At 39.9% G+C, this 14,005-nt stretch overlaps 1 protein-coding gene across 8 annotated transcripts in view; it reads left to right on the top strand.

Annotated features, from left to right (window-relative positions):
* epb41l4a (erythrocyte membrane protein band 4.1 like 4A) overlaps nt 1-14,005 on the top strand; it is a 223,575-nt gene that overhangs the window by 140,058 nt on the left and 69,512 nt on the right. For all 8 annotated transcript variants that reach the window (XM_059969539.1, XM_059969535.1, XM_059969533.1 and 5 more), the window contains 4 exons: nt 1,551-1,638; nt 3,133-3,221; nt 3,309-3,372; nt 12,699-12,790. In XM_059969539.1, the coding sequence (XP_059825522.1) occupies nt 1,551-1,638; nt 3,133-3,221; nt 3,309-3,372; nt 12,699-12,790 (333 nt within the window). The remainder of the gene's footprint in view (nt 1-1,550; nt 1,639-3,132; nt 3,222-3,308; nt 3,373-12,698; nt 12,791-14,005) is intronic.

Below are 14,005 nucleotides of genomic sequence, written 5' to 3'. Positions count from 1 at the left end.
AACAAACTTGGATTAATCGAGGCAGAGTCAAGCTAAGTTTATAGGAGAATGAAGTAAATGATAAAATGAATGAGGACAGATCTGGCTAATGGAATATAATGTTGAAAACTGTAATTTCATTAATTTAATCCACTTTGGAAGAAGAAAAACTTTATGTAGATGATAGAGTATCTTATTGCTTGATGCACTAAAGACTAATACACAGGTACAAAAAAATGGTCAGGAAGGCTATTTAATTGCTAAGAAAATGAGCACAAAAATGGGAAAGTCATCTTTCCATTGTGTAGGGTATTGATGAAACTACATCAGGAGTGCTGTGCATGTTATTGGTCCCTTATTTAAACATGAGTTGGAAGTAGTTCAGCAGAAGTTCACTAGACTAATGTCTAGGCTTGGTTGTTTTATGAAAAATGGTGAGACATGCTATGTTCCTATCTCTGGAGTTTAGAGAAGTTGGAGGGGGCTTGATTGAAACAAATAAGATCCTGAGGAGTCTTGACAGGATCGATGCGGAGAAGATGTTTTGTCTGTTGGAGAGCCAGGAACTGAGTGACCATTTAAGAAATGTGAATGTACCATACTGACTCTTCAATAATAATGGAAAAATTACACCAACATTGTCACCACAAGTTCCTCCAAATTCACTGAAAGAATAAGGGAACCAACTTCACTTTTCTTTCTAAAGCCATTATCCCCAGCAATGAGGGCCAAGTTACACCCAGTTCAATCCATCTGACCAACACATTGTTTATGCACCCAATGCTGGATTCCTGAAGCAGACATAGTACTCCAAGCTCTGATCTGGGGCAAGTCTGCCAGACAAGCAAAGGAAAAATTCAAGGATATGGTCAAAGTTTCCTTCAAGAAATGAGGTATCTCACTGATTTCTGGGAATCTCTGGCACATGAATTTTCAAAGTGGAGAGGAAGCATGGGAGATGGTGTTGAGAATGATAAGACCATCCATCAGGAGCACACTGAACCCTTACATAAGTGGCAGATAAAATGCACCACCTCATGAACTGTTAAGTCACTTGTCTATCAGGCATCTCTTGTCCCATTTGTGGTTAAAGTAAGTATGTGTGTGTGTGTGCGTGTGGAGAGGGGAGGGAAAAGTTCAAATATGTGTGTACTAAGTCCATCCAGCAGAGTTAGAATATGGTTTTGGGTTATTTTGGATTTCCTTGCCTTTGAACAAAGTCTTCACGTTGCCAAGATTATTTCATTGCAAGGGCCAGACATCGTTAGAAGAAATCATAAATGGATGTATTCATCTTGGGAGTGGAAACAATTGAATAAGAAGACCCTTCAACTAATTTTATTAAAGTTGTTGTTTATAGATCTTACTGGATGTAAATGAACAATTAGCTTTCCTTGTGTCAACAATTACACTTCAAGTACTTTATCAGCTGTAAAGAGCTAAAATTATTGTGAAATTATGCAAAGGACACCCATAAGAACCAGTCTGTTCCATAATCATTTGTAATATAAGTATTTGTAAGGGCTAAATAGATTGGATCTAGTAACTTCATTTTTGTTATTTCTCCTTAGGGGTCAAGTTCCTGCTGAGGCAGAACTCAATTACTTACAAGTTGCCAAACTTTTAGAGATGTATGGAGTTGATCTCCATCCTGTTTTTGTAAGTGAATAATAATTTTCAACTTTGTTTTTCCATTTTATTTATCACTGAATTAGGTTCTGGTTCCATTAACTAGATCAAATTTTATCCTGTACTTGCCCAGCATTGATTTATGTACCTTTACCAAATGACACCAGCTTGTTCATTACCATACTTCATTGGTTAAAATAATGTAATATTTTAATAATATAGTAAGGAATTTAAGAGAATAAATTTAGGTTGGTTCAGTGGCATAGTGATTTTGGCATGCCAGCAACCCCAGTTCAATTTTACTGCCATCTGTAAGGATTTTGTACATTCTCCCCATAACTGTGTGTTTTCCTCTGGGAGTTCCAGTTGCCCCCTTCATTCTAAAGGTGAACTGGTTAGTACGTTAATTGGTCACAAGGGTATAATTGGGCAGCACGAGTTTGTGTGCCAGAAGGGCCTGGTACTGTGCTGTATCTCTAAATAAATATAATTTAAAATATTTTATATGCAGTGATTGGTCAAAGTACTTAGTAAAGACCAGCAGTGTTTATCCTTGTGAAGATCCTAGTGAGCCAGCAAAGTGAAACTCTTCCATTTTCTGGTGAAAGTATTTCCCTAGAACTATTAGAGAGGAATTACCCAAAGTTGGATCAGGTGATGACGGAGGAACTCTGACATATTTCCAGGAAAGAAGTTTGTGCAACTTGGCAGAGATCTTGAAGATGGTCTTGTTTTCATGGGCCTGCATTTCTTGTCATTCTTCATGGTAGAAGCTGAGGATTTAGGGGATGATGGCAGAGTAATCTAGGGATATAACTGCAGTGGACTTTATAGATAGTGTGCTTTGTAGCAATGATGCACTGACACTGAAGGGAATGAATGTTCAAGATGGTAGATGGCCTACAAATTAAATGGGCTCATTTTTCTTGGATAGTTCTGTGTTTCCTTATTAGAACTGCACTTTTCTAGGCATGTTGGAGAGTCATTGTCTTCCTGATTTGTGCCTTCTAGAATACAGAAAGGCAGGAGGTAAATCCTTATGACCATGTCTGATCCTTTATCTCAATACTGTATGTCCACTCACTTGTATTCTTTGATACCTTTTGTGTTTTGAAAATGGTCTGTCTCCCTTAAGATTCAGTGTCTTGTGCTTTATAGTCTCCTTTGGTAGAGAATTCCATAGGGTCACCACACTCTGAATGAAGAAATGTCTGCTCACCTTAGTCCTAAATGTCTTATCTTGTATCCCGAGACTATGACTCCTGGATCTAGAACCTAGGCAAGCAGTAACATGCTTTCAGCATTCAGCCTGAAAAGCTCTAATTTTTTTTCTTTGTTTCAATGAGTTTCCTCTCCTTGTTCTAAATTCTAAGTGTATTTGATAAAGGTTACATATTAATGTTGATAATTGAAAAATCACACAATTTAAAACAGTAATAGGAAACAAGGTATCTAACAAAAAAAACCAGATAATTTGAATATTTTAAGTAATACCTGCAAATGAAACCTCTGATTAAATTTCAGGGAGAAAACCAAACTGAATATTTTTTAGGTTTAACACCAGTTGGAGTTGTTGTCTACAAGAATAAAATACAAGTTGGGAAGTATTTCTGGTAGGTGATCTACAACATGAATTCATTATTGTTTTCTATCATCAATGATTGTTATTTTAAGTTAAAAGGCTCTCTGTTTGCTAACAGGCCAAGAATTACCAAGGTGAACTTCAGAGAAACCCAGTTTGAGCTAAGGGTGCTGGGAAAAGATGTAAGTTTCACACAGTCGGCATTCTTCCACTTTCCCTGACATCACTTCTTAACATCTCCATAAGCTAATCATTTATAATTTCAATTATGTTTTGTGCTGTCGAATAAGGGCAGAGTTAATATTTTCTAAAAATATCACAGAAACAGATAAATTCAATCCAGTCAGTCCTGTAAATGTTCCATTGAGCTCCCTTCTGTCATGCTGAACTAAATCTCTCACCATAATCTCATATTCCTCTCCCCCTTGAATTTTGGTTTGGAAGTAATCAGCTATCTTTTAGGTCTTGAATGTATTCCAAATGAAAATAAAATTTGAGGTTTAATAGTGTGTCTCTTCCCAGTGGTACATTCAGTTTGAATAGCCCATTTAGTCATGTTAAAAGTAAGTTTTCAATACATTCTCACAGCAGGACTTTACTCCATAGTGTCTCATTTCTGTCCACTTAAAGTTAACAGATGTGAAGTTAGCCTAGATTAGATCGTCAATTGTTCCTATATGTGTGACTGTTTGTTACAAAATCTGATTGGGGAATATAATCCTAACTCGTGTAAATGCATATATTATATCTATTGCATAACTGTGGTCAAATCATTTCTCGTGGAGACAGAGAAATCTGGAACAACTCAAAAATTATTTATGAAGGTAATTTTGTGCAGGTCTATTGCTTCTGGAACAATTCACTCAACTGAATAGATTTTATTGTACTTAAGAGGACAGTAGGCATCAGTGTTGTATGGTTATATCAGATTGAGTGGAATGGCAAAATTTATTGAAGAGATCAAGGGGACGGGAAAGGTTCTGGAGGATTGGAGGGTTGCAGATGTTGTTCCCTTATTCAGAAAAGGGGATAGAGATAGCCCAGGAAAATATAGACCAGTGAGTCTTACTTCAGTAGTTGGTAAGTTGATGGAAAAGATCCTGAGAGGCAGGATTTATGAACACTTGGAGAGGCATAATATAATTAGGACTAGTCAGCATGGCTTTGTCAAAGGCAGGCTGTCTTACCACCCTGATTAAATTCTTTGAGGATGTGACACATTGATGAAGGTAGAGTAGTAGATGTAGTGTATATGGATTTCAGCAAGGTATTTGATAAGGTACCCCACGCAAGGCTTATTGAGAAAGTAAGGAGGCATGGGATCCAAGGGGAAATTGCTCTGTGGATCCAGAACTGGCTTGCACACAAAAGGCAAAGAGTGGTTGCATGGAGGTTGGTGACCAGTGATGTGCCTCAGGGATCTGTTCTGGGATCCCTTCTCTTTGTCATTTTTAATAAATGACCTGGATGAGGAAGTGGAGGGGTGAGTTAGTAAATTTGCTGATGACACAATGGTTCGGGGTGTTATGGATTTTGTGGAGGGCTGTCAGAGGTTACAGCAGGATATCGATAGGATGCAAAACTGGGCTGTAATGTGGCAGATGGAGTTCAATAAGCGTGAGGTGGTTCATTTTGGTAGGCCAAATATGATGGCAGAATATAGTAGTAATGGTGAGACTCTTGGCAGAGTGGAGAATCAGAGGGATCTTGAGGTCCGAGTCCATAGGACACTAAAAGTTGCTGCGCAGGTTGACTGTGTGGTTAAAAAGGCATACGGTGCATTGACCTTCTTCAATGGTGGGATTGACCAAGAGCTGAGGGGTAATATTACAGGTGTATAAGACTCTGTTCAGACCCCACTTGGAGTACGTTGTTCAGTTCTGGTCACCTCACTACGTGAAGGATGTGGAAACCATAGAAAAGGTGCCGAGGAAATTTACAAGGATGTTGCCTGGATTAGGGAGCATGCTTTATGATAATGGGTTGTGAACTCAGCCTTTTCTCCTTGGAGCATTGGAGGATGAGAGGTGACCTGATAGAGGTGTATAAGATGATGACAGGCATTGATCGTGTGGATAGTCAGAGGCTTTTTCCCAGGGTTGAAATGGCTAACATGAGAGGGCACTGTTTTAAGGTGCTTGGAAGTAGGTACAGAGGATATGTCAGGGGTAAATTTTTTACATAGAGTGTGGTGAGTGTGTGGAATGGGCTGCTGGCAGTGGTGGTGGAGGCAGATATGGTAGGGTCTTGTAAGAGACACCTGGATAGGTATATGGAGCTTAGAAAAATAGAGGGCTGTGAGTAACCTGAGATAATTTCTAAAGTTAAAGCCAGAGAAAGAAGGATCTCCCAGTGGCCACACATTTTAATTCCACGTCCCATTCTCATTCTGATATGTCTATCCATGGCCTCCTCTACTGTCAAGATGAAGCCACACTCAGGTTGGAGGAACAACACCTTATATACCGGCTGGGTAGCCTCCAACCTGATGGCATGAACATTGACTTCTCTAACTTCCATTAATGCCCCTCCTCCCCTTCTTACACCATCCCTGACATATTTAGTTGTTTGTTTTTTTCTCTCACTCTGCCCACCACTCTGCCTGTTCTCCATCTCCCTCTGGTGCTCCCCCCACTCCCCCTTTCTTTCTCCCGAGGCCTCCCGTCCCATGATCCTCTCCCTTCTCCAGCTCCGTAACTCTTTCACCAATCACCTTTCCAGCTCTTAGCTTCACCCCACCCCCTCCGGTCTTCTCCTATCATTTCGCATTTCCCCCTCCCTCCACTACTTTCAAATCTCTTACTATCTTTCCTTTCAGTTAGTCCTGACGAAGGGTCTCGGCCCGAAATGTCGACAGTGCTTCTCCCTATAGATGCTGCCTGGCCTGCTGTGTTCCACCAGCATTTTGTGTGTGTTGTTTGAATTTCTAGCATTTGCAGTTTTCCTTGTGTTTGTCTCTGGTAATGAGTCGGGTTCTGTGTCTCAGACAAAGAGGAGAAGAAGTGAGCTGTAATGATATGAGATTCAAGGTTAGGAGAACAGAAGAGAGATTCTGTAGATGGGAACGAGATTCCTGGGTGGTTTGTTGCCATATTCTTATCTCATAACATTAGTCCCAGCATACTCAACCTTTTGATTCCTGACCTTGCATCTCGGCTTAACAACATCTTTCTCCACAACCATTCCATTCATCTGTTCTGGTACTCTGATTCCCACCCCCCTGCAACTCTAATTTAAACACCCTCTCCCCTGTGCAACACTAGCAAACCTTCCACCTAGGATATTAGTCCCCCTCTAGTTCAGGTGCAAGCAATTCTTCCTCTATGGGTCCCACCTTCCCTGGAAGAGGGTCCAATGATCCAAAAGCCTAAAGCCTTCCCTCCTGCATGTGTTAAATGGAATGATTTTCCTACTTCTGGCCTCACTTGCATGTGGAATGGCTCTGTCCTTTAACTTAGCACCTAACTCCCTGAACTCACTTGCAGGACCTCATGTTTTTGGGACTGACATGGACTATGACCTCTGATTGCTCACTCCCCCACTTAAGACTGCTGTCAAACCTATCAAAGATGTGCCTGACCCTGGCACCCGGGAGGTAAAATCTCATTTCCCCCCTACAGAATCTCTTTTCTGTCCTCCTAACCCTTGAATCTCCTATCACTACATCTCACCTCATCTTTTCTTCTGAGCTATAGAACCAGATTCATTAGCAGAGACTGTGGCTTTCCTCTACTAGATCATCCCCCCACCCCCAAACGGTATCCAAAGTGGTTTACCTGTTGTTGAAGGGAACAGCCACAGGGGTATACACTGTTCTGGCTGCTTATCCCCTTGCCACTTCCTGGCAGTCTCCCAGTTACCTTGGGTGTAATGACCTCCCTGTATGTCCTGTTCATCATCCCCTCAGCCTCCCAAATGGTCCAAAGTTCATCCTGTTCCAGCTCCAACTCCTTAACATGGTCTATTAAACAATATAGATATTCTTGCTTTTTGCTTGGCATGTCTTTGAAACTTCTCTCTTACTTTTTTCAAAACTTTTATCGAAAGAGAGAAAAAGTCTGGGGCATCATGAAAGCACCAGGGGAGCCAATTTAGGAAAATGCAGATTAGCTCTTGCAGGTGATGTACAGTAAGATTAATTGGCAAAGAGATAATTAATTGGTTCGGAAGGATTTTAGAAGAAAATTTGTAAATCAGAAGGGTATTAGGTTAAAGAGTGAATGAAATGATAATTTGGAGTCTGCAGAGGCATTGAATATGAGAAACAAAAAATACTTCTTGCCTTTTTAATGTTGATAAATTTGTCTAATTTTAGCTCTACGTACTACATCTGTCTTAAAAGTTTCTTGTTCAAATTCTATAATTTATTAATTGGGAAAATTGTTTGTGCGCTGGTAAGCTAACCAATGCACAAATAAATGAAGAAAAAATGCAGCATTGTTCTTCATGTTTCTCCTGTCAGACAAAAATGTTAATTCAGAGCTCTGATTTATAGTACAGGCCTCAAATGTACCCTGGGGCCACCGACTCCCTTGCATTGTTCTGTGACTTTGAATAATAAACACAGCTATTTGACTGGAAAGATAAAACAGCTTTAATTAATTTTCCCTTGAAGTTCATAAAACATCACAGGGCAGATAAAGACCTTGTCATGAAGCCACTGTATATGAGTAGGTGATCAATCAATCTGCTGACAGTGTTCAACGTGGAAAACCTGCAGTCATTTTGGGTTATCGTTTTTGAGATAGGCTTTCAGTGAACTTTGCTATTAATGCATTGAATGAATCTGAAAGACCTGGAGATAAATGCATATATACCAAATACTTTGTTGTGGGAATGTGTTTGTTACATTTTATCATTCAGAAACCATATTTTAGAATACATGTCAAATAATGTAATAATTTCAGAGGAGAAACAAACAATTGCAAACAGAAATGCTGAAGATTTAAAGCAAATTATTTCTCATTTGATGAAATTAATTTTTACCCAGTAAAATGATTGTAATATATGATGAGCTTTAAAATAGTTTATATATACCTTATGAATGATTGTCTGAGAATTGTTTGTTTCCCATGTACAAACTCATTGTAATGGCTCTGGGATTAGTTCTTGAGCTTATTTTTCTATTCAGCAATGAGATTGCATATTTCATTTCAGAACACCACTATAGCAAAAACTTAGTTGTGCCAAATATTTCCTTATTCAAAATGAATAAAATACAACTACTCTTCAGGCACAAAGTGAAAGTAAATCTATTATCAACGTACATGTAAGTTATCATATACTACCTTTAGATTCATTTTCTTGCATGCATTTATGGGAAAATAAAGAAATACAACAGAATTAATGAAAAATTATCATTAAATACAGACCATCAGACAACCAATGTGTGAAAGAAAACTAATTATATAAATAAAAAAAGTAAATCATAGTGAGAACATGAGTTGTACAGTCCTTGGAAGTGAGTCTGTACTTTGTGGAATCAGTTAAGAATTGTGGTGAGTGAGGTTATCCGCTCTGGTTCAGGAGCTTAACCATTGGAAATAATTATTCCTGAACCTGATCATGTGTGCCCTAATGCTGTTGTACCTCCTGCCCTGTGGCAGTAGTGAGAAGAGAGCATGGCTTAGATGGTGGGATCCTTGATAGTGGATGCTGCTTTCTTTTAGAAGCACCCCATGTAAATGTGTTCATTGTTGGGGAGGGCTTTGCTTGAATAGCATCCACCACCTACTGTAGACTTTTCTGTTCTTGGGCATTGATGTTTTCATACGAGGCTGCAAAGGATACTCTCCACTGTGCACCTGCAGAGGTTTGTCAAGGTTTTAGGTGACCTGCTGAATCTAGGCAAACTTCTAAGAAGCTGGAGGTGTTGTTGTTCCTTCTTTGTGATGGCACTTATGTGCTGATTCCACTTATGTGCTGATCCCAGGACAGATCATCTGATGTGATAATGGCAAGGAATTTAAAGTTACTGCCCTCTGCACCTCCTGACCCCTAATGAGGACAGGCTCATAGACTTCCAGCCTTCTTCCTCCTGTATCGATAACCAGCTCTTTGGTTTTGCTAGAGTTGAGTGAGAGGTTGTTACTGTGGCATTATTCAATCAGATTTTCAGTCTTCCTTCAATGTGCCGATTCATCAACACATCTGACTCAGCCAGTAGCAGTGGTGTCATCAGGAAACTTTAATGTAGCATTGGAGCTGTACTTAGCCAAACAATCAAAGGTATAAAGCGAGTAGAGCAGGGGTCTAAGCACCCAGCCTTGTGGTCCAATTGTGCTGATGGTGATTGTAGGGGTGAAGTTGTTGTCAATCCAAACTGACTGGGGTCTGCAGTCAAGGATCCAGTTGCACAAGGAGATGTTGAGGGCCAGGTCTTGGAGCTCTGGATATTCTATGCTGTAATATTCACTGGTGTATCTTGAAAATTCCATTCTCAGGCTTAATATTGAATTGTTGGAATGTTAAATATTATAAAAATGTAAGTTTTATTGTTAAATTTGCAGAAGACATAGTTTTTTTTCATATTCTATACTTGTTCAGATTATTTGATCAGTTGTATTGCAATCTATTCCCAAAAGGTGGTACACTTACCAGAACAGACCAACTCAGTGTCATTAGTAAATTAATATCCTTTGGCATTAATTTTAACTTTCCAAGTCACTGGGCCTAAGTAATGTCCCCCTGTGGCTGTCTTATGCAGTTGCTAACCAAGAACAGTTCTGGGCCTAGTGGTCAGATTCAGAAGCTCACCTTCATAGTATAAGAACATAAGAAATAGGAGCAGGAATCAGCCAACTGGCCCATCGAGCCTCCTCCGCCATTCAATAAGATCATGGCTGATTTGGCCATGGACTCACCTCCACCTACCTGCCTTTTCCCCATAACCATTAATCCCCCTACTGTGCAAAAATTTATCCAACCTTGTCTTAAATATATTTACTGAGGTAGCCTCCACTGCTTCATTGGGCAGAGAATTTCACAGACTCACCACTCTCTGGGAAATGCAGTTCCTTCTCATCTCCATCCTAAATCTACTCCCCCGAATCTTGAGGCTATGTCCCCTAGTTCTAGTCTCACCTACCAGTGGAAACAACTTTCCTGCCTCTATCCTTTCAGAATTTTATGTTTCTATAAGATTTCCTCTCATTCTCCTGAATTCCAGTGAGTATAGTCTCAGGCGACTCAATTTCTCCTCATAGTCTAACCCCCTCATCTCTGGAATCAACCTGGTGAACCTCCTCTGCACCACCCCCAAGCATTTTCCAAACTACAGATGTTAAACTAACTGGCCTATGGTTGCCTGCATTTTTGCTTACAGTAGTGTGATATTTGCCTTCTTCCAATCTGCCGGGACCTGTCCAGAGTCCAGAGAATTTTGGTAAATTGTCACCAAAGCCTCTACTATAACTTCTGTCATTTCTTTCAGTACTCTGGGATAAATTCCATCAGGACCAGGGGACTGCCTTGTTGCTTTATATCTGTGTTTTTTGTATTTGTGATTTTAGCTATCTGTTATGGTTTGTACAGAACTTTGGTCAACATGGGTTGTTTTTAAATGTGCGTTATAAATAAATTTGACTTGACTATCTATCATCAGGCCCTCAAGTTTGCTCAGCGCTATCTTTTTAGTGATAACTATTGTATCGAGGTCCTCAATTCCCATCACATCCATAAAATCTCCTTGAGATATTAGATGTGTCTTCCACTATGAAGACCGACACAAAATAGTCATTCAATCCTTGGCCATTTCCTCATTACCCAATATCAATTCCCTCTTCTCGTCCTCCAAGGGACCTACATTCCTTTAGCCACCCTTTTCCGCTTTATATAATTATAAAAACTTTATAATGCATGAATGGCATGAGAGCATTGTTAGCATACTGTTAGTAGAAACTTATATGTTGTCATTCTGAGAAAGGAAGACTCATTTTTAGTTGCCACAGTGGAATAGATCTGTCTTAAGGTAAAATTGTGATTTTAGTGTGTTGGATTTTGAAGGGTTATGGCACAGGCATTGATATGAAATCTATTGTGATATTGAGCCTGGCTCCTAGGGGATCTACTGTTGGCACAGATTTCCTGAGTGACCCATACCCAATGTAGCCTGAGGAGAATGTGGGATTTCCAGGTTTTCCTCCTCCATCTGCCATAATGTGGAGAGGGTTTCTGTGAAGCTAGCCCAGGGGTGGGCAAACTTTTTGACTTGTGGGCCACAGAGGGTTCTAAAATTTGACAGGGGGGCCGGACCAGGAGCAGATGGACAGAGTGTTTTGGTAATACACCTTTTAAGAGAAAATAAAATATCATGGGATATGTAGAAAACATGTGCTTTAATTTCAATTGAAAATGAACAAATGCATTACAACAAAATATCTGTCTTTGAAGTCCCATGGTATTTAGCTATTTATTGAAATGACTTTTAAAACACTGAAAATTAAATGAATAAAATACAGCTTTTTTTAATAGTAACAGTTATTATTTTAAAGCACTGAAAATTCTGTTATCCTTCAGTCCTCCTGACTGTCTTTATTTCAAAAACGGTAGGAGATGCAGGTCTACTTGTCCTGCTCCTTCTTATTCAATTGTCCCCTGTGCCAAAACTCAACAAGGACCAGCACAAGGACAGAACAGCGACAGCGCGCCAGTATGCGGAGCGCGTTATTTGATTTGGAGCGCATTTTTTATTTTGAGAATGTACGTGCACCTGCACACTACTCATGTCCATCACTTAACAGAAACGACTTGTAACATGTAAGGCTTATTGAAAAAAATATTTTCAAATGCATTTTTTACATAACACAACGAAGAAACTTATTTTTTAATTTCAGTGGGAACAGTGTTGTTGGTCTCCCTTTTTAGCCAGCGCATCAAAGTCTGGATTTAGTTTTGTTGTGGCGATTCTCAGGATGGATCTGAGGTGTTGGTCAGTTAACCTGGATCTGTGGCTGGCTTTGTTGATGTTCATGACGCTGAACGCCTGTTCACACAAATAGGTCGAGCCGAACAAAGAGTAAAGCGCAAATGTGGAGTAATATGCTGCACCTCAACAAAGGTCAATGTATATAGAATGCGTCATCTATTGGGAAAACGCCAGAATTGCGGGGAAAAAACGTTAACAAGGTTTATTAATATAATTTCATCAAGTTCTGCGGGACAGATTAAAAAGCTTAACGGGCCGCATATGGCCCGCAGGCCGTAGTTTGCCCATGCCTGAGCTAGCCACTCATTCTATTTCCAGTTTAGTATCAGTAACTATAACATTTTCATTATTGTGAAAGGAATTCATTTCTGCCGTGAAACATGACCAAATGTGGAGGCCCTCAGTCAAAGTATGGCCTTAGCATCATTAATATTAATTGGGTTTGCCTCTGGTGATTGTTGTGGTGTTCTTATGCGGAATACATATGGGGATCTCCCTATCTCTCATTGCCAGACTTGCATGGAACATCACAAAGACAATCTAAATTACACTTCATGATTTACTTTTTTTTTTATTTGTTAGTGCTCTGAAACATCATACTTCTTTGAGGTACCCAACAAAGCAGCCTGTAAGCATCTATGGAAGTGCTGTGTTGAATATCATACATTTTTCAGGTACGTATCATAATATTTCATTGCTCCTGATCAAGTCTTAATTTCTGCAAGAAAATCCCTGTAGACCATGATACTACTTTGGCATCTGTTCATTTGTGTTTAGATTATAATTGATGAAAAGTAATAAAAAGAACATTTAATTCATGCAAATATATGCAAGACACCTCATTTTGCAAAATGTTAAAAAGGACCATGAAGTATTCTTTCCAGTGTTTGAACACTGTGCAGAGATGTGCAATGGTAATTTTTCAGGTTTGAAGGTAAGTTCAATGGTTCAATTAAATATTAGAGAATGTATACAATAGACAACATGAAATTCTTACTCTTTGCAGACATCCACAAAACAGAAAATGTTAGAACCCCAAAACTCTCCTCCCCTTCCTACACATAAGCAGCAAAAAAAGCACCAACCCCCACCACCCAGTTAAAGATTCGTATGTATTCAGTGCAGCAGTTTGATTACTGGAAAATGCTTGTGCAGAATTTCTTCTCAGGAAAGAGACTCTATTGTACAGTAAATGCTATGAAGAAAGCCAGAGAAAGCAGGATCTCCCAGTGGCCACACATTTTAATTCCACGTCCCATTCCCATTCTGATGTATCTCTCCATGGCCTCCTCTACTGTCAAGATGAAGCCACACTCAGGTCGGAGGAACAACACCTTATATACCATCTGGGTAGCCTCCAACCTGATGGCATGAACATTGACTTCTCTAACTTCCGTTAATGCCCCTCCTTCCCTTCTTACCTCATCCCTGATATATTTAGTTTTTTTCACCCTCCCCCCCTTTTTGTCCTCTCTCTCTGCCCGTTCTCCATCTCCCCCGGTGCTCCCTTCCCCCTTTCTTTCTCCCTAGGCCTCCTGTCCCATGATCCTATCCCTTTTGCCAATCAGCTTTCTAGATCTTAGCTTCACCCCACCCCCTCCGGTCTTCTATCATTTCAGATTTCCCCCTCCCCCTCCTACTTTCAAATCTCTTACTATCTTTCCTTTCAGTTAGTCCAGACAAAGGGTCTCGGCCCGAAATATCGACATTGCTTCTTCCTACAGATGTTGCCTGGCCTGCTGCGTTCCACCAGCATTTTGTGTGTGTTGTTTGAATTTCTAGCGTCTGCAGATTTCCTCGTGTTTGCTGAAGAAATCAAAGAATTGGTTCTGTGGCAATAAGATGCAAAATAATTGAATATCAAGTTCTGTTAGATGGTCTTAGCACAC

The sequence above is a fragment of the Hypanus sabinus genome, chromosome 5 (genome assembly GCF_030144855.1).
Source record: "Hypanus sabinus isolate sHypSab1 chromosome 5, sHypSab1.hap1, whole genome shotgun sequence".
NCBI classification, from domain to species: domain Eukaryota; kingdom Metazoa; phylum Chordata; class Chondrichthyes; order Myliobatiformes; family Dasyatidae; genus Hypanus; species Hypanus sabinus.
Note: the sequence above shows the minus strand (reverse complement) of the source record. Positions and strands in the feature narration are given on the sequence as shown.